Source organism: Brachyistius frenatus, unplaced genomic scaffold (genome assembly GCF_029030835.1).
Source record: "Brachyistius frenatus isolate BFR_SWC_R1_liver_20210118 unplaced genomic scaffold, ASM2903083v1 Contig_146, whole genome shotgun sequence".
Classification (NCBI taxonomy): domain Eukaryota; kingdom Metazoa; phylum Chordata; class Actinopteri; family Embiotocidae; genus Brachyistius; species Brachyistius frenatus.
In genome coordinates this window covers 390,255-412,604 of record NW_027210745.1, presented here as the reverse complement: position 1 = coordinate 412,604, position 22,350 = coordinate 390,255, and the positions used below count along the sequence as shown (strand labels likewise).

At 42.0% G+C, this 22,350-nt stretch overlaps 4 protein-coding genes across 15 annotated transcripts in view; 2 read left to right on the top strand and 2 right to left on the bottom strand.

The window, feature by feature from the left end:
- Positions 1-283: 283 nt before the first annotated feature.
- lrrc8aa (leucine rich repeat containing 8 VRAC subunit Aa) lies at positions 284-8,999 on the bottom strand. Its single transcript, XM_069715711.1, has 3 exons — positions 8,845-8,999; positions 2,220-4,344; positions 284-648 (listed from the first exon to the last, which is right to left on the bottom strand). The coding sequence occupies exons 2-3, from the start codon at positions 4,332-4,334 to the stop codon at positions 373-375; spliced, it is 2,391 nt and encodes a 796-aa protein (XP_069571812.1). The 5' UTR covers positions 4,335-4,344; positions 8,845-8,999; the 3' UTR covers positions 284-372.
- Positions 9,000-11,151: 2,152 nt separating this feature from the next.
- On the top strand, positions 11,152-13,049 carry dnlz (DNL-type zinc finger). The gene is made up of 3 exons (XM_069715656.1): positions 11,152-11,511; positions 11,636-11,775; positions 12,841-13,049. Exons 1-3 carry the CDS (start codon positions 11,266-11,268, stop codon positions 12,971-12,973), a joined length of 519 nt encoding a protein of 172 aa, XP_069571757.1. The 5' UTR covers positions 11,152-11,265; the 3' UTR covers positions 12,974-13,049.
- Positions 13,050-13,359: 310 nt separating this feature from the next.
- uck1 (uridine-cytidine kinase 1) lies at positions 13,360-15,920 on the top strand. Its single transcript, XM_069715652.1, has 7 exons — positions 13,360-13,529; positions 13,874-14,033; positions 14,359-14,455; positions 14,554-14,696; positions 14,776-14,870; positions 14,962-15,010; positions 15,096-15,920. Exons 1-7 carry the CDS (start codon positions 13,440-13,442, stop codon positions 15,281-15,283), a joined length of 822 nt encoding a protein of 273 aa, XP_069571753.1. The 5' UTR covers positions 13,360-13,439; the 3' UTR covers positions 15,284-15,920.
- A 76-nt stretch (positions 15,921-15,996) lies between these two features.
- Positions 15,997-22,350, bottom strand: part of rapgef1b (Rap guanine nucleotide exchange factor (GEF) 1b) — a 43,138-nt gene continuing 36,784 nt past the window's right edge. For all 12 annotated transcript variants that reach the window (XM_069715642.1, XM_069715638.1, XM_069715644.1 and 9 more), the window contains 11 exons: positions 21,839-21,914; positions 21,419-21,503; positions 20,396-20,488; positions 19,922-20,107; positions 18,514-18,598; positions 18,300-18,394; positions 18,128-18,206; positions 17,931-18,032; positions 17,699-17,796; positions 17,472-17,600; positions 15,997-17,248 (listed from right to left, as the gene is read on the bottom strand). In XM_069715642.1, coding sequence (XP_069571743.1) covers positions 17,098-17,248; positions 17,472-17,600; positions 17,699-17,796; positions 17,931-18,032; positions 18,128-18,206; positions 18,300-18,394; positions 18,514-18,598; positions 19,922-20,107; positions 20,396-20,488; positions 21,419-21,503; positions 21,839-21,914 — 1,179 coding nt within the window. In that variant the 3' untranslated portion in view covers positions 15,997-17,097. The remainder of the gene's footprint in view (positions 17,249-17,471; positions 17,601-17,698; positions 17,797-17,930; positions 18,033-18,127; positions 18,207-18,299; positions 18,395-18,513; positions 18,599-19,921; positions 20,108-20,395; positions 20,489-21,418; positions 21,504-21,838; positions 21,915-22,350) is intronic.

The window sequence follows — 22,350 nt, the reverse complement described above, 5'->3', positions numbered from 1 at the left end:
TTTTTTGGCTCTCAAATAAACAGGTTTGCTTTAGAAAAGGTCCTACTGTGGGATGCACACTCGAGATCACCCACCTGCATCCCTGCAGCTTTACAGTCAGGATGAAACACATGACTGAACCAGATCTGTCATTTCCATAAAGACTTCCTCTGAGGTCTCAGAGTTTGACATCCTCGCGCACCAAAACAAACAAGAAGCTGTCACTTTTCTATGTCTGCATGGCCGACACCGCTTCCTCTCTCTCTCCTCTCTCGCCTCTCCCCCCCCATTTCTCTCTCCCCCCTTCTCTGTCTCTGTCAGCCTGGCTTTAACAAAATGTCTGCCTGTTTGTTATCTCTAATCAAACCTCTCTCCTCTGCAGCTCCCCACAGCTCAAGCTTGTTCCTTATCGGCCCTCCAGAGCTGCTCTTTGACTTCTGGCGGCAGCGTGTTGAACAGGTCCTCCTCCACCACCAGGCTGCTCCTCTTCAGCAGCCGGCACTCGCCGAGCTCCACCGGGAGACACTCCAGACGGTTCCCTCTCAGCTCCAGCTGGGTCAAACCGGTGAGCTCTCCGAAGCGAGACGGCAGCGTCTGCAGGCAGTTGTTCCCCAGATTCAGAGTGCGCAGTTTCTTACACTGGAACAGCTCCGGGGGCAAAGTCTCGATCTGAAGTGGAGAGGATGAGAGGCAGAATAATGAGGGGTGGAAGTTACCAGTGAGCAGGAAGGCGGATTTGTTTCAATTATTAATCTATATGCCTTGACCAGATGAGGCAACGAGGAAGAAAAAGAGGCCGCCGTTTCCTCGGTAATGAGTGAAGAGCGGCTCAGTTCGAAATCATCGTTTCAGAAGCTATCCAATCAAAAACACAGAACAGGAAGTGGATAACAGCACAGGAATCAAATCAGATCAAGATCAAAGTTGCTCAAAATTTGCTCTTTAGCGTCAGGTTTGAAGTCTCAAAACAAATTTAGGACACAGGTAAATGAGAGAAAGCATCAAAATGGCGCCAAAACGTATCAACACTTGTGTGTTTTCTGTACAATCCATGAACTTGTTTGCCTAAAAACAACATTTCCGTCCCCCATCCAACTAAAAACTCCTACACGGACGCAATATTAACAACTACGTTTCAGAATTGATCCTGCGTTGACAGTGTAAAAGAGGACTGAAGCAAGAGAGGCCCTAAAAACGCACGAGACACCAGAGGGATCCGATTTAATGGAGCTATTTGTGGCTGCACACAAACCTGCTGGAAGCTATTTTCAGTGTGCAACCACACAAGCAAACACAGTAAAACAAATAGTAGTCTTTACTAAAAACACATGATGCTGTAAGCATTATTTGGAGTTTAAACCTGTGTTTTTCTGGAGAATACTCTGAATGTTGTTTTAATTTCTCACAGCGAACAAACTGCATCTTCCTGAATGAATTTCCAACATCGAAAACATGTTGTTAAATCATCTCTTTCACCAAAACACCACATGGACTCATTCAACTGGGACTGTAATGGCATGAATGTACATGAATATATTCAAGTTTATGATCCATTCAAGTAAGGCAAACATTTTCTTTTTGAAAAGTCATAATTTACTTTTCAGAAAAATCTGCAGGAGTCCGGACATTTTTATCTGCAACCTTCTCTTCTAAAAAAAACAGGGGAAAAGCCAGGATTTGTGAAGCTGCACTGTGAAAAGGGAAAATGATATATGATATTAAAAGAGTCACAATGTGGTCTAGAGATTAAAAAAAAAAAAAAAAAAAAATTATTATACCACAACTGTAACCAAAAATATACCATAAAGCTTTGAAATCTGCAATTGATCTATTCTAAGACCTGCAGTAAAATGTGTGCTTCATTCAGGAGGACCGGCTGTATATCTAACATGCGAGACTTCACTTGCAGTCTATACAACAGGACTGAATTTATAACCCCCCCACTCGATAGTATCTTCTTTTATTTCAGTGATTGGACATTTCCAAGATAAACAAATACGTTTTTCAACCGTCCAAGTCCAAAACTCAGTCACGCAGTTATTTTCAAAGCCATAACTCTTAATCTTTCCTTGATCACCTCAGCATTTACAAGTGCTGACCTTTGTAAATACCTAATCGGGCCATCGGGATGATCTTAGTCACGCGTGAGAAAAAAAGACAGCCGGGTGGAGACGGGAACACAGAAGGAGAAAAACAACTATGAAAGCATGCACCGGATACATGTAACTTCTGCTTCTCACCCTGTTTGCCGTCACGGCGAAGTACTGCAGGTTCTGGAGGAAGCCCACGTCGGCGGGGATGCTGGTCAGGTTGTTGTGGCTCAGGTCTAAGAAGCGCAGCTTGCGGCAGAAGAACAGCTGGCTGGGGATGTTCTCGATCTTGTTGCGGTTCAGGTAGAGCCTCTCCATGTTGGTGAGCGTCCCGATCTGGATGGGGATGTAGGCGATCTGGTTGTACCACAGCTTGAGGCACACGAGGCGGTGCAGGTGCTGGAAGCTGATGATCTCCTCGATCGTCTTCAGATTGTTGTCCTTCAGGTCGATCTCCTGCAGGTTGTGCAAGCTGAAGATGGAGTGCGGGATGCGTTCGAGATCGCAGCGAACGAGCTCGAGCTCCGTCAGGTTGACCATTTTCTTCAGGCTGTTGAGCACCATCAGCTTGGTGCCCTCGTTGTTGATGGAGAGCTTCTGCAGGTGCACGCCCACGTCCGTCACCACCTGCGGCAGCTTGGTCAGGTTGCTTTTCAGCCGCAGCACTTTGAGACTTTTGAGCTCCCTGAGCCCGTCGATGACAATGTACCGATTGTTCTCGGCGCTCAGGTTCCCCGTGAGGTGCAGCTCGCTGAGGTTCTTCAGGCTGTAGATCCACAGTGGGATCTCCTTGATGTCGGTGAACTTGATGTGGAGAGACCTCAGGTTCTCTCTCAGGAACGCCAGAGCCGGAGCTTCGATTTTAGCTGGCGTGTGGTAGAGCCACATCTCCCTCAGGTTGGACAGCTGGGCGATGATCGGGGGGATGGTCACGTCGGGGATGAGCTCCAGCTTGAGCACCTCCAGCTCGACCAGATCGAACACCGTGTCCGGGATCCCGCTGAGCATGAAGAGGTGCAGCTCCAGCTTGTCCTGCGAGTTCTTGGTGATCCGCTGCCTCAGCTTGTCCAGTGTCCACTCGTTGTTCAGGTTCAGCTGCCTCAGCTTGTTCTCGCTCACCTCTGACAGGAACACAGCGAAGCGCTTGGAGTAGAGCGGGTCGTACTGATCGATCATGTGCAGCATGAAGGCAAAGTCGTTCTTTAAGTCGGGGATGTCACTGTAGCTGCTCTCCTCGCGGATGGATTCGAAGGAGTATCGTTTGAGGGAGCGGCTGAGCATCCAACAGAGAGTGTACATGCAGATGAGACCGTACACCACCACCAGGCTGATGTAGAAACAGGCCAGAATCTTGAACAGCGTTGCCAGCGGGTGAGCGCAGTGGAACATGCTGTACCCTGTTAGCTTCTGGATGTTCACCGGGCACACCACACTGAACCGGATGTTGCCTACATAGTAGGCCGTGTAGCTAATTATGAGTATAAACTTGATTACCTTAATGATGGTCTGACGTATGTAAAGTCGGTAAACTATGTCTCCCTCCTCTACGTGGATCCTAAACTTCTTCACCTTCTCAAAAAGGGCCTTGGCCTGCTCCCCTTCCTTTTTGTCTAAAACCCCAGTTTCAGAGCGATCCACAATCCCTTGTTCGATCCTGGACTTGGTGCGCTGGAGCATCGGCACGCTGGCCTCGACATCCTCGCTCACGCTGGAGGCCTTCTTATCCATGGAGCCGTTCATTTTTCCCAGAGGCTTGGGGTCGCTCTCCTCCACCACGGTCTCAGACAAAGCCCTGGTTGTCCACGGGGAGTCAAAGCACTTGAGGAGGATGGAGACAAAGTGTTCCAGTTTGGAGCTCGTGCGGGGGAACTTGAACCAGAAGTTGCTGCAGGCCAGGAAGATGAGAGTGTGGAGTAGCACCAGATAGGGGAAATACTTGGCGAACCAGTGTAGCTTGTTCTCGTAGCACACGGCGTCCACGTAGTTGTACTGATGGCGGTCGAGGTCGTACTGAATGCCTTTGGGTTCCGGTGGGAAGGGGGCGGTCACGTTCGGGACGGGCATGGTCTCGCATGACATGTTGACGACCCACTTGCACGGCAGGCAGATCATCTTGTCCTGCGTGACCTGCAGCGTCCCGCCGAACACTGCGATCATCAGCATGACGACTGAGATGTAGTCGGTGAAAACGTCCCACCATGGCTTCAGGATGCGGTACGCTGGCTGCGTGTCAGCAAAGTACCGGAGCTCTGTGATGGGAATCATGATGGTTTATCTGGAAGGGCAAAGACAACAGGGAGTTAGTGTGGACCATGACGAGTATTCAACGTAATATAATGTCTTGTTTAAAAGCTCTCTCTGTTTGAGAGTAAATCTTAGCTCATCAAAATATTATTCAACACAGCTGAACTAGACCTTAAAACAATGTCAATTAACTGAATATGCGATTGAAACTAGTTTTAAAACAGAGTAAATGTTTGTAAACCAAATAGTTTGGGATATTTGTTGTTAAATATGATCTTCTGTAAAATTACACTAACATGATGTTTTTAAAATGTATGTAAATAACCACACAAGTTCAGATAAAAAAAAAAAACTATGCTTATTTGCATATGCAATTGCTGCGCTAATTATTTTATTGCTTCGTCGTGTTTTCCATAAGATGTCAGAGAAAAGTGAAAAATCCTCATCACAACTGTCCCCAGGGTAAAATAGAGGAAAGCTGCATTGCACTTGCCAGCAAACTATTTAGCATTTTATGTGTTAAATTTAAGGGATAATTTAAAAAAAATTGTTCCTGTCGCACACGGACGGAGCAGGGGGAAGCTATAATCTTTGTAAGTATTCCAAGTTACTAATCGTTAATAACATAAACAGCAGTTTGCGGAACATCCTGTATGAATATGTAAATAAATAAATAAAAGCATATCAATAAAGGCTAAACACAAGGAGGCACTGAACTTCAATTTGGTTATCTTCGTCATCCATGCAGCTCAATCCGCACATGTAGGCCAAATGCGGATTGTATTTTACCACAGCTAGAAGCTCTAATCATAATCGAATATTTTCCTGTCGAGTCTTCTGTGCCTCAGAGACATCCAGGACATGGTGCGTGTGCCGACAGCTGACTGCGGTTCAGAGACTGCAGAGCGAGCCAGAACCAAAAGGACCACAGACGTTGACTCAGCAGGCGTGTTCACACATAAGCCCTTGTTATGTGTAGCAATTTCTCAGCGTGCATGTTTAAATAGTGTCTTCTTCCAAGATAACGTTAACACACTTAATCCTCAACACCGTAAAAATCCCACTTCGACACCTCAAAAACGAGACGTGAATTAAAATCGACTGGTGAGCTTTGTTGAAAGTGATTGTTCTCGCCGATCATAAACAGTCAGACCGGGCAGCGAAAGAAAATCTTTAACTGTGACTCCCTTAGAAAAATGGTGAAGTGAAACCAGATCCGCGAGATGAGGCTGCTGCTGAACAGTTTATAAACTAAAACCAAAGTATTAAACTATCCCAGGCGTCCATTTATGCTTGCGTGCCTCTCTGTGAAACCACAACCGGGCTACTTCCCCACAGAATAAACATTAAACTAAGGCAAGAGTTTATTCTGTTCAAGTAGTTTCAAAGGTTAGTGTTAACCAAAGCCTCCGCTGTTACATGGAATAAGGTTTCATGTGGATCACGGTCTTATCATTTCGAGAGGGAGGATTTAATAATAATTTTAAAAAAAGAACTATCTCCCTGTTTGCTCAACCCGGCGCTTACCTAAAGGAAAAGGACGAAAGAGGATAGCTTGTCAAGTGGTCACAAAAAAAGCATTGTTTTATCCAGTTCAAACCAGAAAGGCAGTGCAGTCGCTGTCGGGCTCCTCCGTCAGGCCTCCGCTTTACTGCAACTCAGACATTTCGGCACACAAGAGACACCGACAGCTGCGAAAATACCCCGTAAGTGTGATAATTCACATGGTGTCAAAAGAACAACAGCAAATCTCTTGACACCACAGCAATTTCCCTCCCACTGTCGGGCAAACGCACCCCGAACCGAACCACGTTTTACCAAACACCGCTTCACGGTCAGTTTCCTTTTGCCAAACACAGATGGCAGAGACACACGAAGAAACAGGTGCGTCAAGGCATGTAGGAAAATAATCCACTAAACTCACAACATGATGTAATCGTAGTCTCTGATATCTTCTTTGGTTTGTTTCACATTATTCGGCACAGGAAATGCCTGGAAGCAGCTTATCTTGTCTGAGAATCACCCCCCCCCCCTTTCCTCTGTCTTCCCGGACCACCCCTGCACTTCATTTCCTTCTCTGATTGAAACCCTCCCTCCCACCATCCCGAACAGGATCAGAGAAATAACGGTGTCCTAAAACTGGTATTTAAGAAGAAGAAATCCAGGCCTGGATCATATAGAGACTCTCCTCTCGGGTTCCCGTTGGCCGCCTCGCCTCGGTCCATTTTCTCCTGAATTAAAACAGAGCTGCCTTTGTTCAAGGCGATCTTTGTCGACGGGACTCGGACACGCCGGGCTGAGAGAGGCGCAGGTGAACCTGGCTGCAAAGAGCCAATATGTTCCAGCGCCAACTGTAATGTCCCTCAAGGGCACCGTCGTCCCTCGACCGAAGCCAGACGGGAAAAAAAAAAAAACAGACCGATACGATTCTGTATCGCCCTCTGAAAATAACTTAAAGTTACACTGACCTTTTTAACTGAATTACTGAAATATGACAGCCAAAATAAAACAAATAAAAACAAAATTCTAATTTCAAGAACAGCAGTTTCTCTTTAGGTATGAATGCGTGTTAGACTGGCATCACGCGCCGGTCCACTCAGCCCGAACAGCGTTAAGTGGTTCAGAATATAGATCAAATGTACAGATGGAAAGACGGATGAACGCCAAGCACAGCAAACACTCATACTAGGCGTGTGCTTTTATTATATATCATTAGATTGATTTATACTTCTTTGGGTTCTGTACATCTGTCAATGTTCTCCCTGTAACAACTTAATGAATTTCCACACGAGTGATAGAAAACACCCAAAGGACCTTCAGAGGAAATTTCAACCCGGATTAGTTCAACACTGAATAACAACAGTTTAAGAACATTTGACTTTGACTTATTGACTTTTACTTGTTGACTTGCATGAACTATTAGTCGATTAGCTGATTAGTCGACTGACGGAGGATTAATCAGCAACTATGTTTGTAAATCTTTTCATCGCTTAAATCATTTTCGACTTCCAGCTTCTCAAATGTACGGATTGAATATATTTTAGTTCTGGGTTATTTTTGATTTCAAGATATCATACTGCGTTTTAGGAAATATGAGATCAGCATTTTTCACCTATTCATAGTACAAAAGCTTAAATGTTTAACAGAGAAGCAGATTGATCAACAATGAAAGTTACTGTTAATTTAAGTCCCACTTTAGACAAGAAAAGGGGACGAAGGAATTCAACATATAAAATCTGAGACATAATTCCTAAATATATATATATATATGTATTTAATGTGAGCTGGAACCAGCTCAGCAACAGAAAATTGTGATTATGATTATTTCATTTAATTTAATTTCAAAATCAACACATTCCCATTAGAAGTTTTATGAGCCTACTGTAACTAGCTCCGGTGATAAAGCCTGCTAAAGGTCTCTGGCAGCACAATCCACTGTCCCCTATAGATGTATGACGTCTTTCACCTGCCTGCAACCGGACACAAAAGCATTTCATAACTAACATTATGTCCTACAGCTGGCAAGAGAAAATATTCAAGACCGTAAAAGAATTGGCTCTTCTTTTTCTTTTAACTACTTTCTCAATCCCTTTTTGAGGAAACTGAAGCCAGTGGTTTAAGACTTATTTTTTTTTTAAAAAAACACCAAAATTAACACAGGCAGATTTCCTGGAAACTGTTAATGATAAGATTTTGGTCTCTTCTGCAGATAAATCTTTCGAAAACATGCAAGAGATCCCTCTTCAGACTGGCCGCCTGCAGAAAACAGTTGCCACAGCTTCTGGCAGCAGCCCATCCGCCTCAACAATGACGGATGGAGTAGACCAGGCAGCATAGTTTAACCAGGTCTGACTGGTGCTGACTCAAAAAAATTAACTTTTCCTGTTTACACACAAACACAAACACACACAGTACATATTCCAAGTCAAGGGCCACTCAAAAAGTCATATTTGTACTTTTATGTACATGTATATTAGAGTGACACAATACCCTATAATCACTGCAATATTTGGGTAATAATAAAAAAAAATAATAATGTGAAAACACAATGAACTCCAAAATACCACAGCTAAAAAAAAAAAATTAAATAAAAAAAAAGGAAAGAAATACTAGTGTTTTTTATTTTTATTTTTAGGGTCTACAGCAGGAGATAAAACTGCATTTTTAATCTGTTATTTACAGTCTGAGTGGTTTTCTTTTAATATTTTTTTATTTTTTTATCAGTAATATTATTTGTGCCAACATACCAGAACAGCTCGGCCTTCAAACTGGAGATAAATAAAACGTTGTTGATGTGATCGAGAACATTTCAGCGTCTTATATTTACGAGGGATTAAAGAGCGTGACTGTAATGCGGTCATATTAAATTACACGTAAACCAACCCGGGGAGCGACCTTCCTTCCGCGGAGGTGGACGGGAAACGGGCGTCTCGCAACCCGAAAATCAGTTAGCGCGCCGCGGCGGGGAAATCACTCCCGTGCTCGCTTGTTACTACGCACCGCCGGAAACGTTGAAGGAAAAACGACCCACCTGTTTTATCAAAGTTCGTGTCTGTCGCGTCCTCCACGCCCGGGTGACACATTTCTCAAACGGGGGTTTATCCGCGGCAGGTGAGGCTCTGGTCGGGACAAGCAGGCCGGAGCCTCGCGCGACCACTGACGAGGAGGAGGCGAAGGCGCGAGCCGAATGTGTTCCGTCGGCGGTACGCAAAAAAAAAAAAACAACGACTGTGCGCATGACAGGCGGAAGTACTTGAATTATTTGCGGATGTCAAAATAAAAGCACGGCGGCTATATGGCAAAGTGGAGCGCAGAAAAATCTCCCAACATATGCGGGATATATGTCACAGTTCTTCTTGGGATTAGGCTGTTTCACTTGTTTTTCTTTGTGTTTCTTGGTTGTTTGTATATAATATATATAGATATATACTGTACTGTATATATATATGTTGACTGTGTTTCTTGGTTTGTTTGTATATAACACAAGTAGATATATAATGTACTGTATATACTGTGCATTTTATATTTTATATTTTTTTACTGCTATTTTATTGCTTTTCTATTATTCTATTCTATTCTATTATTTTATTCTATTATTTCTATTATTATCTTATTGCTTCTGTACGCTGCTGTAGCGAAAAAAATTTCCCCTCTGGGATTAATAAAGTAAATACCTACCTACCTACCTACCATACTGTACTGTATATACTGTGCATTTTATAGTTTATATTTTTTTTACTGCTATTTTATTGCTTTTTATTGTTCTATTATTATCTTATTGCTTCCTGTATGCTGCTGTAGCGGAAAAAAATTCCTCTTGGGGGTTAGTAAAGTAACTAACCTAACATAACCTTTTTGTCTCTTTGTGTAATCCCAGATTGACATTAATGGTGTTTAAATCATGGCTCCTCATGACAAAGTATTGGAACATACATCATTTATCTGTTCCTGAACAGATGCCTTGTAAAAAAAAGCCTATCAAACTTGGAGATAGAACTTGTCCCTACTGAATAATAAATGTCCTAAATTCAAGTCTTATGAATAAAGACCGACGGTTTCCTGTAAAAACTGACTGCGCAGAATATAGTATGGCGCATTTAGTGATATTAAACGTGCCACATTTTAAAACCCTGTGTTTTAAGATAAACAACCCCATCTCTTATTTCCTCCTATTTAGTTTTTACATTAAGGAAATTAAATTGATTTGGTCACAAGTGATAGATATAAGCCCTAATGCAGTGCACAAAAAAGATGCACGTGGACTCACCACAGACGCAGTGTGTCAGAGGTCTTCCCAGTTTCAGATCAACTGCAGTTTCCCCAAAGCTCCCCCCACCTTTCTGAGACAGATCAAGTGACACTCTTTTCTGTCACCCCCAGCTCAATTAATCTGCCATTTGTGCTGATTTCCATTGAAGTCACCTCTACAGGCCTGCAGCAGCCTTGCAAGGGAAAATATACATCAAATATTAAAAGAAAAATAAAATATTGTGGTTTATTATATTGCAATGCATCATGTTTTTTTTGTTTTGTTGATCATATATTTGTATTTAAAATTAGAATCTGCAAAGTAATAAGCAGCAATCAGATCACTGCAATGGAATAAAACATGTAATATATCCCTCTGAAATGTAGTGGAGCATAATACAAGAATTGCCAACATAAAAGTAAGTATTAGTGTTAAAGTCAAACAAAATTAGCCTACTTGAGTAAATGTATTTAAATATGTTAAATCGATTGTTAAATAAAAATATTTGAGGTAGTTACTCAAATTACACGAAGGTAATTACTCAAAAGTTAACATAAACAGACGTCCAAAAGATCAAATAAACTTGATTAAAAAGTCCAATAAAATGAACATCAAATGAACATTATTCACCTAAAGGTCATTAAATGTATTTTCTATTTTATAATTCATGTAATACCATTTTTTCCCCCTTTATTTAATCTATTTCTATCTATTAATTTAATGTTCCAGCAAACAATTTTCAGTTAAGCATTATGAAATTAAATGTAATATAAATAAAAACCGCGAGCAGTGATGTGTCTCGTTTCCTGTCTCCAGCAGGGGGCGCTGGCCACGCCCACTCGCGACTCCACTAGAATACGACATTTTTCGCCGGGAGACATACGCGTATCCACTTTCATGAGTTTTTGAATATGATAAAAGCCTCCAAAAAAAAAAAAAAATAAATAAAAAGGCAAATCAGTTTACGTAAGAATAAGAATAACAACATCTTTACGGAAAATCGCGTTTAGTTTGTTGTGAATAAACGAGTTAATAAAGTTTATTTTGAAAGTACAAAGTGCGGGTGATGTCATCAAAGCGCGCCAAAGCACTCGTTGACGAATTCGTTCGTGACTTCCTTAGAACCGTCCTTTTTATTATTATTATTATTATTATTATTATTATTATTATTATTATTATGTATTCGTAAAGACATCTGTTATCATGTTAGCTTTACACAAGTATTTTACGATGACACGCTGCTCGAGGACGGTGCGCTCGTGCGTCCGGTTGCTCCGGTGCTCTCCGACCGTCACCGGCAGGTCGGAGCCGCTGCGGGCTTCTCATCGCCGGTTGCCCGCTGAACATCCCGTCGGTGGTCCCAGAGGATTCTCCACATCTCCACCCGGCGGGAGCGACGCCGTCGGGCAGATCAAGTCAACACACTATCAGCTGGTTTACACGTGCAAGGTAGAAGAACCACTATTTACTCCCCTCGCTTTACACAAGTTATTTAATCTAAATAAATAAACAATGTTTGTTGTCTTTACCTTGTTTTTTTAAATATTTTTTTATTATGTATTTGTTTTTCCAGGTTTGCTCCACCAGGTCAAGGCAGAAGATCTCCAAACCTGCTTACCACAAAGGTGTCGTGATCGTGACGTGTCCGGGATGCGAGAGTCACCACATCATCGCAGACAACCTCGGCTGGTTCTCTGACCTGGAGGGGAAGAGGTCGGTGGTCCAAAACAAAAACAAAAACAAAAAAAACGAATCAAAGGGGGTCAAAGGTCCCCCCCCCCCAAAAAAAAAAAAAAAAAAAAAATACCCCCAAGAAATTCCAGAATGCCCCTAAAAAACAACAACAACAACAACTTTTGATAACAGTAGAGGAAAAAACAATCACATATTACACGTAATATGTAATTAAAGATTAATTACATATTTAAAATAAATGTAATAAAACATACGTAATATGTAATTAAAGTTGAATTACATATTTAAAATTAAATGTAATTAAAATTAAATGTAATTAAAATTTAATTACAGCTCCGGTGTGTTTCTCGTAATTACATATATGTAATAAAATATACGTAATATGTAATTAAAGTTTAATTACATATTTAAAATGAAATGTAATTAAAATGAAATGTAATTAAAATTTAATTACATATATGTAATAAAATATACGTAATATGTAATTGAAGTTGAATTACATATTTAAAATTAAATGTAATTACAATTTAATGTAATTAAACTTTAATTACAGCTCCGGTGTGTTTCTCGTAATTACATATAGTACATATATTACATGTATGTAATAAAAATATAGGTAATATGTAATTAAAGTTTAATTACATATTTAAAATTAAATGTAATTAAAATTTAATTACAGCTCCGGTGTGTTTCTCGTAATTACATATATGTAATAAAATATATGTAATATGTAATTAAAGTTTAATTACATATTTAAAATTAAATGTAATTAAAATGTAATGTAATTAAACTTTAATTACAGCTCCGGTGTGTTTCTCGTAATTACATATAGTACATACATTACATATATGTAATAAAAATATAGGTAATATGTAATTAAAGTTTAATTACATATTTAAAATTAAATGTAATTAAAATTTAATTACAGCTCCGGTGTGTTTCTCGTAATTACATATATTACATGTATGTGATTACATTTACGTAATCAAAATATACGTAATTGAAGTTTAATTACATATTTAAAATGAAATGTAATTAAAATAAAATGTAATTAAAATTGAATCGTGTTGCGTCACGTTTCAGAAACATTGAGGAGATCCTCGCTGCCAGAGGAGAGACCGTGAGGAGGGTTGAAGGAGCTGCTGCTTTCGAGATGGTGGTGGACGAATCCAGCAAACAGGAGTCGCAGCGTGGTGAAGACCCAGAAAAACAATAATGCCGTGTTTATACTACGTATGTACAGTTTAAGATGTTTTATATATTTAATTAAATAATAAAAGAAAAATGTTGTACTTGCTTTTGTTGTCATTCTGAGCGATTAAAATAGATTTTTCAATGCAAATTAATACAAATTAATGTGCATATTTCAGACTATTCCTAAAATATATATATATATATATATGAATAATTAACTGCATTTTGTTCGCTTAAAAAGCGATATATGCTTACATATATATTTTTTTTATATTTATTATATATATTTTCTGCCAACCCAGAAACCTGTCAGGTGAATTTGTAAATCACGACAATGTTATTTTTTTTTTTACGTAACCCAACGTTGTGTTGAAATCGCGTGAGTTCTCGCGAGAACAGCCGTGTTGTTGTTGCTGCTGCTGCTGCTAACACAGTTCGGGCAACAGCTAAGCCGAAGCTAGCTGGTCTTCCTCATCCGGTTTACCGCTATGGATTCTCACGGGGCCCTGGACGAGGCGGAAAGGGCGCGACACCGTCCTTTCTTAATCGGGGTCAGTGGGGGAACGGCCAGCGGAAAGGTCAGTCATTTATTTTATGTATTTATTTATTTAATTTTTGAAGCCTTGTGATGGAAATGCTGGCTAGCTTAGCATAGCTCGCGAGCAGCGCTTTTAAGCTCCCATCAAACTGTCGGAGCAGTTGGCGCCTCCGCCTGCTCCGCCTGCTCCGCCTGCCGCTTGTGTATCACTTCACTAAACAATGAAGTCAATGAACGTTACCTTGTGTTGTTAACTCGCGTCGCATTTCGCTATCGTGAACTTGAAGCGTTGTTGTCGGGTCGTAAATAAACAACAACAACAACAACAACAGTTTTGAGTGACAGGTGGAGGTGGGTGGTGGGTGATGGTGGTTTCTGCCTCAGTCGACAGTTTGTGCCAAGATCATGGAGCTCCTGGGCCAGAACAAGGTGGACCACCGCCAGAGGAAGGTGGCTATTATAAGCCAGGACAGTTTCTACAGAGTCCTGACTCCGGATCAGAAGGCCAAAGCGCTGAAAGGCCAGTACAACTTTGATCACCCAGGTGAGTCCACGGGTTGTTACTAACCATTAAAAAAAAAAACAAGTTCACTTTGTTAAGTTTCTGTCTCCTCTAACATCTGGATTAAATACCACCTTCCTGGAAAGAGACCGTGAAATTAACTGCAACAAATACTCCTGGACACGTAAACGCACTACAAACAACCGGGGCTTTTAGTTTTAGTTGATGGTTGTCATCCAAGTAATTTGCAATCAACACATTGAAATGATCTTTTCCTTATTGATCCCTTCGGAGTCAATATTTTTAAGCGAACAAAATGCAGTTAATTATTCATTAAACTCTTGAATGTTTCTGTTTTGTCTTGCAGAGGCATTCGACAACGAGTTAATGTACAAAACCCTGAAGGACATTGTGGAGGGGAGAGTGGTCGAAGTGCCGACGTACGACTTCGTCACCCATTCCAGGTGGGACGTTTGACACCGATTTAAGCCCCAATTTAAGTTACAAATCCTCCGTCCTCCCTTTTTCTCTCCCGTCTGAGACCTCCCGCGTGTGTTCACAGGTTGGAGGGCAGGATCACCGTTTACCCAGCAGACGTGGTCCTCTTCGAGGGGATCCTCGTTTTCTACCCCCAGAAAGTGCGCGACATGTTTCACATGAAGCTCTTCGTGGACACGGATTCCGACGTCAGGCTGTCTCGCAGAGGTATCGATGTCTCCCTCACACGCATTGAGTCCAGATGTTGTCGCGGCGCATCGACGGTTTAACCTGCTTCTTCCTGTAGTTCTGCGGGACATGAACCGAGGCAGGGACCTGGAGCAGATCCTCAGTCAGTACACGACGTTTGTCAAGCCTGCCTTTGAGGAGTTTTGTTTGCCTGTAAGTACGACGGTCAGCACCGATTATGGTGCGTATTCCGTCGATGAGTCGAACCTCGCTTTATTCCTAAGGCTGTTTTTCCTCTCTCCAGACTAAGAAGTATGCCGACGTCATCATTCCGAGGGGAGTTGACAATATGGGTAAGTGCTGTTTCTTAATACGAAGCTCTTCTGCTAAATCCTCCAGCATCAGGAATCCCTGTAAAACATCTCTGTCCGTCACCAGTTGCCATCAACCTCATCGTGCAGCACATCCAAGACATTCTGAACGGCGACCTTTGCAAATGGCAGCGTGGCTCAATTAACAGCCGCGGCTTCAAACGGGCTATCTCCGAGCAGAGCGAGCTGCAGCACGGAGCCGCCAACCCTGCGGGAAAGAGGGTGCTGCTGGAGCCCAGCAGTCGGCCTCACTGAGACTGTGTGGACGCGCGGACGAGTCCTGAATGGGAGCTTCTGAGTTGGATTTGCTGCTACTGATTTGTGCAGATCGGGTCAGAAACTGTCTCACCCCCCCGGCAGCATTTAAAAAAAGAAAAGAAAAATATTACCCACAATCCCACATTGCAAGCATCTTAAATCATTTCACTAGTTATTGGAGCATAATCAATGTTATCAGTCTCTATTTCGACCGTAACAGTCTTCCATGGAACCGTTTTTAGTTGTTTTTTTTTTGGTGTTAACATCTGTTACTGGCAGGTCTTATAGTTATTTACATGCTCTATCACAGACACGCTTTTACACGTAGAGTTTGACCTTACAATTAAGCTGAGTCATGCTTAGTTGTTGCGTTGAGATTAATATATATATATATGTATATATATATATATATATACATATATATATATATATATAAATTATATTAATATAAAGTTATCTTTCCCTGTTTTTATTAACGGTTTTTAAAATCAAATTAGGGTCAGATGTGTGTTTCAGTTTGACATCGAGTGCTTCCTTTTCATTATTTAACGCTGAATGTATGCCTTCATTTTTTTTAAGGTTCATTTTCCACTCACCATTTCTGTACGACAATAAAAGGAAAATCTTTTATGAAGTTTTTATGTATTTTTGTTTTGTTTCGGTTGAATTTTGAAGGAAGAGAAAATGAAGCGTCTAACCAACACAAAGCGTATAGAAACAGAGCTGTTTGTTTTATTGGAGTTTGAGAGCACAGTGTGATGTGTTGCTTTTTGACCATTATCCCAAAAAGGAATCAAAAATGAGTTTACTACAGCACATGTTTGGAATGACAAACACACGAGTCACCGAGGACTTCAGTCACACACAAACACGCGTTCACACACCGACATGACCGGGACATGATTGTGATTGCCTGATGGTTCTCTACACTTGAATACGGCACTCGAATGATTCAGTATGACATACATATATCACAGCATCTTTAGTAATTTATCTTCGTGTTTTTTTTTGCTTTGCTTTTTTTAGTGCACATACGTATGGCACTTGGGAGAAGCTAAGCTCTTCTCATAAGCATAAACATCCTTTTTAAGAACAAAAGGAGCACTGTATATAATACATTTCATAACCATACATGATTCTTACACAAAATGTTTCAAAACAAACTCGTAGGTTTCCAGTCTATAATGGCCATCCTCTCTTCAAGTTCCCGTCCCCTCACAGTCACAGCAGGCTCTCGGCGGCCTGCGTGCCGACGTCACAGTTCGCGGCAGGCTGCTTTCTCGAGCTTCTGCTGGTTTGAGGGGAACTCTCGAGTCAGGTAGAGGGCTGCAGAAGATGACCGACAAATGGCACATACATAAGGAAGAGGAAGGAGCGGCTTGGAGAGTATAATGGACCATTCAGCTCAATCTCACGCACACGCCAACAGCCCCACGCTAAAATAAGAGCCCAGGGAGCAGAGTTTTGGTGGTTTCTGTAGTGTCTCCCTGTCCGCTCTGTGTGATTCCTCTCTCTCCTCCTTGGCACCGGGCTTCCTCTCGCTCCACCGTAGTCACTGAATCGCTCCCCCGTCTAAATGCCGGCGCCGCAGTAATCCCAATTATAATCTCCCAGAGCAGCAGAGCTCTTTGTAAACCTCGCCGTCGCTTCGGTTGTCTGTAGTTTGTTCTGGATTCCCCGCAATGAGTCTCCCGTCAGCTTCAGCGGAAAGCTTCCATTCGTCTCTCTCTCTCTCTCTCAGTCTGTAGTAAAGTGGAGTTAGTGTCATGAAGCACAGTTGGAGGTCAGTGTCAGAGGCCCGCGGGCCGGCCCTAGGTCTTCTCCTCGCGGTCCGTCTTGCGCCTGGCAATGTTCCTGGGCTTTATCTTCAGCGACAGCTCCCACAGCGCCTCCTCGGCCAGGTGGTCGCTGAAGTCGTTGAAGAACGAGACGATGTCTTCGTTGCGCTTCAGCTCATAATGCCTGAGATCAGAGGAAGGTTTGAGAAGTGCAGTAATTCATTACTGAGAAAACAAGCAGCCCGTGTGGAGACGACAGCGATGCTTTATGATATTAAAACTTAATGAAAAACAATGCGGGCGGGCACACATCGACGATCCTACCAGTGGCAAATAAATGATGACATTCATGGCTGCGATTGATGGTTTCTATTCATATTTATAAAAACGTATCCCGGTGGACTTACACTTGCTGGAAGCGCCGCATGCTGTCCAGAATGTTGAACTGCTGCCAGCGTTTGGAGAAGTTCACCTTACCGTCGATGAGGTCAGGGTTACCCAGGTGGACAAAGGTCAGGTCCTGGAGGATGAGACCCCTGTGAGGAAGAGGAGGAGGAGGAAGAGGAAGAGAGCCAAAATAAACGAACGGTCAAACAGCAGACCTGTGTGCGTTCAAACCTGCACATCTACTCACAGGTACGGGATGCACGGGGGCTCCACTTCAGCCAGAGCAGCTCGGTACGCTCTGAAGGAGGAGGAGCTATCGATCAGCGTGCAATACTCCTCCAATCCCTGACGAAGGGAATCGGGGGGGGGGGGGGTGAAGTGAGACATAACATAACAGAACACGAATATATGAATATCCATGACACTTGCCATAAATAAATAAAGAGGCGAAGTGTAGATTTTGATCACGGTGCTCTCACCTCTGAGGTCTGTTTCTGCCACTCTAATCTCCTGATAGGAGCCGAGTCCAGGGCGGACAGTATTGCCAAGTAGGAATTGAAATTATTCAACTTTCTTAAGTGCTGTAATAATAATAAAAAAAATAAAAAAAAGCACAAATGTTAAATGCTGTAACAACGACAAACCTGCACGAGTTTTTAAAAGAAAGGTAACTAACCTTCATTATCTTAATGAACTTGAGCAGCAGTTTCTCTCTGTCTTGGGCTTTCTCCTGCTGAATTATCAAAGAGCGGACCCTGTGGGAGGAAGAGAAACAGACTGTCAGCATTCATGAAGGAGGGATGGGATGAGAGGAAAGCCAGGAGAGGAAGATGTTGATTTTCTCTCACCAATAGCTCATGTTGTTAAAGTGCTCTGTGAACTGAGTCAGGTTCGGACTCTTCTCCTCATTCTGCTCTTTGGCCCAAAGGAGAACTTCGGGAATCTGACGGAAAAACAGTAGAGCGGAGGAAAAGTTAGGGGCCAACTCAGTGTAAAAAAAACAACAACCCACAATCACAGTCAACAGACAGATGGAGGATGAACACGAAGAAACCACCGTACCTCAATTTTATAGAAAAGTTCAGCATCAAGAAGAGTGAGCTGATCAGCAATCTCGTGGCTGCGGAAGTCGTGAAGAGTTCCAGGCCTGTTGAAACACACTGATTGTTAACCGATGTCTTCAACTGCAGTTAAAACACGGCAGATTTACTGCAGCCACAGAGCTCGATACTTCTGCGTGGTGTGATTTGTGAGAGTCTTATTTTTTATGCACAGCCGAGGCCATTTATTTTAATGAGGTTTATCTTTAAATATTAATACCAAGGCTGAGGATTCAACCTTTTTACTCACTGATGGTTCAAGTTGGAAGATTTGAAATAGAAATGTTTGAAAAGTTGGTTGTGATATTTTATATTTTGTACCCGTGTACTTTGTACATTTTTGTATACTTCTAGGGTGAATATGAGATTTGGTCTAAAGTATCACGGTTACTGCTGCAGTCCTGTTTCTGCTCAGATGAACAGCAGGTAGAACTCACTCGCACTAAACCTGCACCAAAAGCAGAACTAAAAATACAACCACACTTCCGTATATCATCTCCTCTGCTCTCCCTCTCTTTCACATTTACATAAATCTCATCCCAACATGCCTAATATGAACCCCAAATACACCCCATGTCCATCTCTTCAGCCAAATTCCCTCTTCCTGTGCATTTTCTATTAAGCCTTCAAGTCGTTCCTGTTCTCCGTCTGTCCACAAGATGTCCTCAGACTTCCCTCTGTTCCCTCTCACCTTCACACACTGCTGGTGCTACATTGGATCAGCAGCAGGGAGGCTCTGCCTGTGATTGGTTGTTAGGTTCTACCAGCTCTGCCCATTTGAAATAGTTAGCCTGGACGCTGTAATCCTGATCAGCTTCGTGTCATTCAAGTCACCAAACTGTTCTTATCTGTGACTCGAGTCTCCAGCCTGTGCTCTGTATGCAAATTCATATTAAAAATAAGAATTTGAACATGCCACATTTTCAATCATATTTCAAGACGAATGTTTCAGATGATCGTGATATGGAGGATGTGATGCACTGATTGTTTTACTTGTTCTACCTTTTGGGTAGAAATCAAAAGATGGCTACCCGTGTATTATATTTCCTTGAATATCCGCCCACAAAAACAGTTCAGTCACGTGATGATTGATCAATTGACAGGAAACCCATCTCGGACACTGATGAAAGCGAGCAAGCCAAAAATGTTTTCCGAATGTAATCTGGTTTACTGCAGCATGTGTTGATATTGAATTCCTTGGAAACATCAAACGTTTAAGATTTTAAGAGCATCATCTGGGAAGGATTTTACCGATTCATATTCTGTGATTTCTGACAATACACTAAACACGGCATACTATCTTCAAGGGTACCTGCATAAGAATGGCTTCAAGAGAGGCTTTGAGTATCACCACAGTAACACCACAGTACCTTGCAGAGACCCCTCGGGCAGCGAGGGGCTTGAGGGAGTTAGTGTAGCGCAGCAGCTTCTTTTGCTCCACCTTATCCAGGATGTTCTTGCGGAGCACGCGGGCGAGGCTGAGCTCGCCGTTACACACCAGCGTGAACACCAGGTCCATGAGCTGTTTCAAGATGTCCTCCGTCAGCTCCACCAGGCTGCAGGTCAGAGGAAGGAGGACAGGAAGAGAAAAATTGGTCAAATTAGGGATTTGCCTGCAGCAGCCAAGAGAAGTGTAGTCTTTCAAAATAAAAGCACAGAATCAGAAATTCTGTTTGATTTTTGTTGTTGTTGTTGTTGTTGTTGTTTTCACTCAAACTTACCCAGCAGGTGAGTGCCACTGATCTAAGATCTAATTTAAACAGTGCGTACAAAGCGTGTTATCTTCCTTCCAAGATGTCGGCATGTGCAAGTGATTCATAGAAAAACAACACAGTCCTACTCACCACAACTCATCCACCACACGAACCAGCACAAAGAAGGTGTTCTTGCTGACTCGTTTCTTGAAGGTGTCCGGACTGTGGCAGAACGTGGTATATGTGCTTTGTGGTCAAGGACAATGAAAACAATTCTGTGTGTGGAATACAAAATTCAACATCATTCTTTGTTGAAAGACCGCAGCTTTTTATTCACATATGATATTAAATTAAAGGATGAGATGGATGAAGTTTTGCTCTTAAAATATGTTGTAGTGCTACAAATTTACTTACTTCCATCTAGTCTGAAGGTTTCTCTCTCAAGCTCATTGATTTGTATAAATATTATCCATCATTACACACCAACCATTGTCACTAATGTGCCGCTCCTTAATTCATGCAGTAAAAACAACAGACCTGCCACTAACCGTTATCTTATGATCAGTTCTTCTGCTGATTATACTCTCAGTCAAATGATTAATTTTTTTGTATCTTTAAAATGGCAGAAAAAGGCAAAAAAGCGCAGTTGGCATCTTCAGATTTCTTCATGGGTCAAACCAACAGTTAGTTTACAGTCACATAAATTTAGAAACATTACAATTAAATTGAAAGTTAAAATAATTGCTGATTCACTTTCTGTTTATTGAACAATTAATTCAGCTCTCCAGAGCAATGACAAAATATCAGAGACGAATCCTGTAGTAGGAGAGTCTGTCATTCAGATCATAGGTGGGTAAATCTTCAAGGTCAAAGGTCATGACACACTCTTTTGAGGTGCCAATGAGAAAGACACACAATCGAAAACAGCCCCGATATTCTCAGTAGCAATTTAGCCTTCAGCATCCATCAGATGAGGATTACAGTTGAACTGGAGGTCTCCGTCTATGAACGCTTTCAACTGAAAGATCCAAATACGAGCAAACAAGATAAACAAGTCTTTCCTTGGTAAATAAGGATTAAAGCCAGAAAAACAGCCTTCTGCCAACAAAATGAAAAAAATAAAAAATGCGATTAAAGCTCAGAGTGACATGTTGAGTGATTTGAAAAGGATATCTGTAGTGTAGCTTCTTAATGAGGTCCTCTGGGGTTATAAAAGTCCTATATGTAGTCAGAAAGGCTTCACAGTACAAAACAAGATCTGTCGAGGAAAAAACAGAAGCAAAATCAGCATATTTCAGTTGATGTGCAGCCAGAGCTTTAAGTTAACTAATTAGAGCTGACAACACGGCATCAAATGTGAAGGCTACATACTCAGACTGACAACACTGCAAATAACGGAAGCGCAGACAGACTGAGGCTATTTAAAATGCTGCTCAGAAAAGACATCAGTCAAATTAAAGAATCACACTTTACAAATATAAATAAATCTGTCTCTGAATGTCAGATGAATGCAGATCTGTTGAGCTGGCAAAACAAAGCTGTGCCAGTGACCCAGTAACATACTGCACGTATTCAACATGAGTCTTACTGTACCTTTGCGGTCTGTTTCTGTAGCGTGGACTAACAGGATGTCTCCTGATCCAGCACGAACGTCAGGGCCATCGTCATTCTGGGAAAAATGAAGAAGAGTGAGCGAGGCGCAAAATGATAAACGGGACAGAAATATGGAGAGGTGGACGATGACTGAAAGCAGGAGAGGAAAAGAGTGGTCAGAGTTGATGTGTGGTGATGCAGTCTAGCCCAAACTGTAGCATGCACATTCCCTCCTCCCCCTTCAACCCTCCCTGTCCTGCACCAGCTCCTCTGATGACGGAGAAAAAGTCAAGACTTGTGTGTGATAAAATCTCCACCACTGCACTACTTCCTCTGTAACCCCTCCAAATGTCATCACAAGATATAAATCTTCCCTGCTTGCATGTCTGATCTCCTTCTGTGAATCATTGCTGTCACATTGTCCCTAACCTTGCAGAGTGGCGACCAGCATTTTCACACATCTGTATATCAGACTGCACCACACAGGACAAAGAAGGAGGAGGATGCGTTGG

What these genes read in the sequence shown, in the direction of transcription:
- lrrc8aa (XM_069715711.1), bottom strand. Translation starts at nt 4,334, where the DNA reads ATGATTCCCATCACAGAGCTCCGGTACTTTGCTGACACGCAGCCAGCG. An exon ending in TCGCCGTGACGGCAAACAGG is followed by an intron (nt 649 to 2,219) that starts GTGAGAAGCAGA and finishes TCTCCACTTCAG; the next exon opens with ATCGAGACTTTGCCCCCGGA.
- dnlz (XM_069715656.1), top strand. Translation starts at nt 11,266, where the DNA reads ATGTTAGCTTTACACAAGTATTTTACGATGACACGCTGCTCGAGGACG. An exon ending in AGCTGGTTTACACGTGCAAG is followed by an intron (nt 11,512 to 11,635) that starts GTAGAAGAACCA and finishes TTGTTTTTCCAG; the next exon opens with GTTTGCTCCACCAGGTCAAG. An exon ending in TCTGACCTGGAGGGGAAGAG is followed by an intron (nt 11,776 to 12,840) that starts GTCGGTGGTCCA and finishes GTCACGTTTCAG; the next exon opens with AAACATTGAGGAGATCCTCG.
- uck1 (XM_069715652.1), top strand. Translation starts at nt 13,440, where the DNA reads ATGGATTCTCACGGGGCCCTGGACGAGGCGGAAAGGGCGCGACACCGT. An exon ending in GACTTCGTCACCCATTCCAG is followed by an intron (nt 14,456 to 14,553) that starts GTGGGACGTTTG and finishes GTGTGTTCACAG; the next exon opens with GTTGGAGGGCAGGATCACCG. An exon ending in TTGAGGAGTTTTGTTTGCCT is followed by an intron (nt 14,871 to 14,961) that starts GTAAGTACGACG and finishes TCCTCTCTCCAG; the next exon opens with ACTAAGAAGTATGCCGACGT.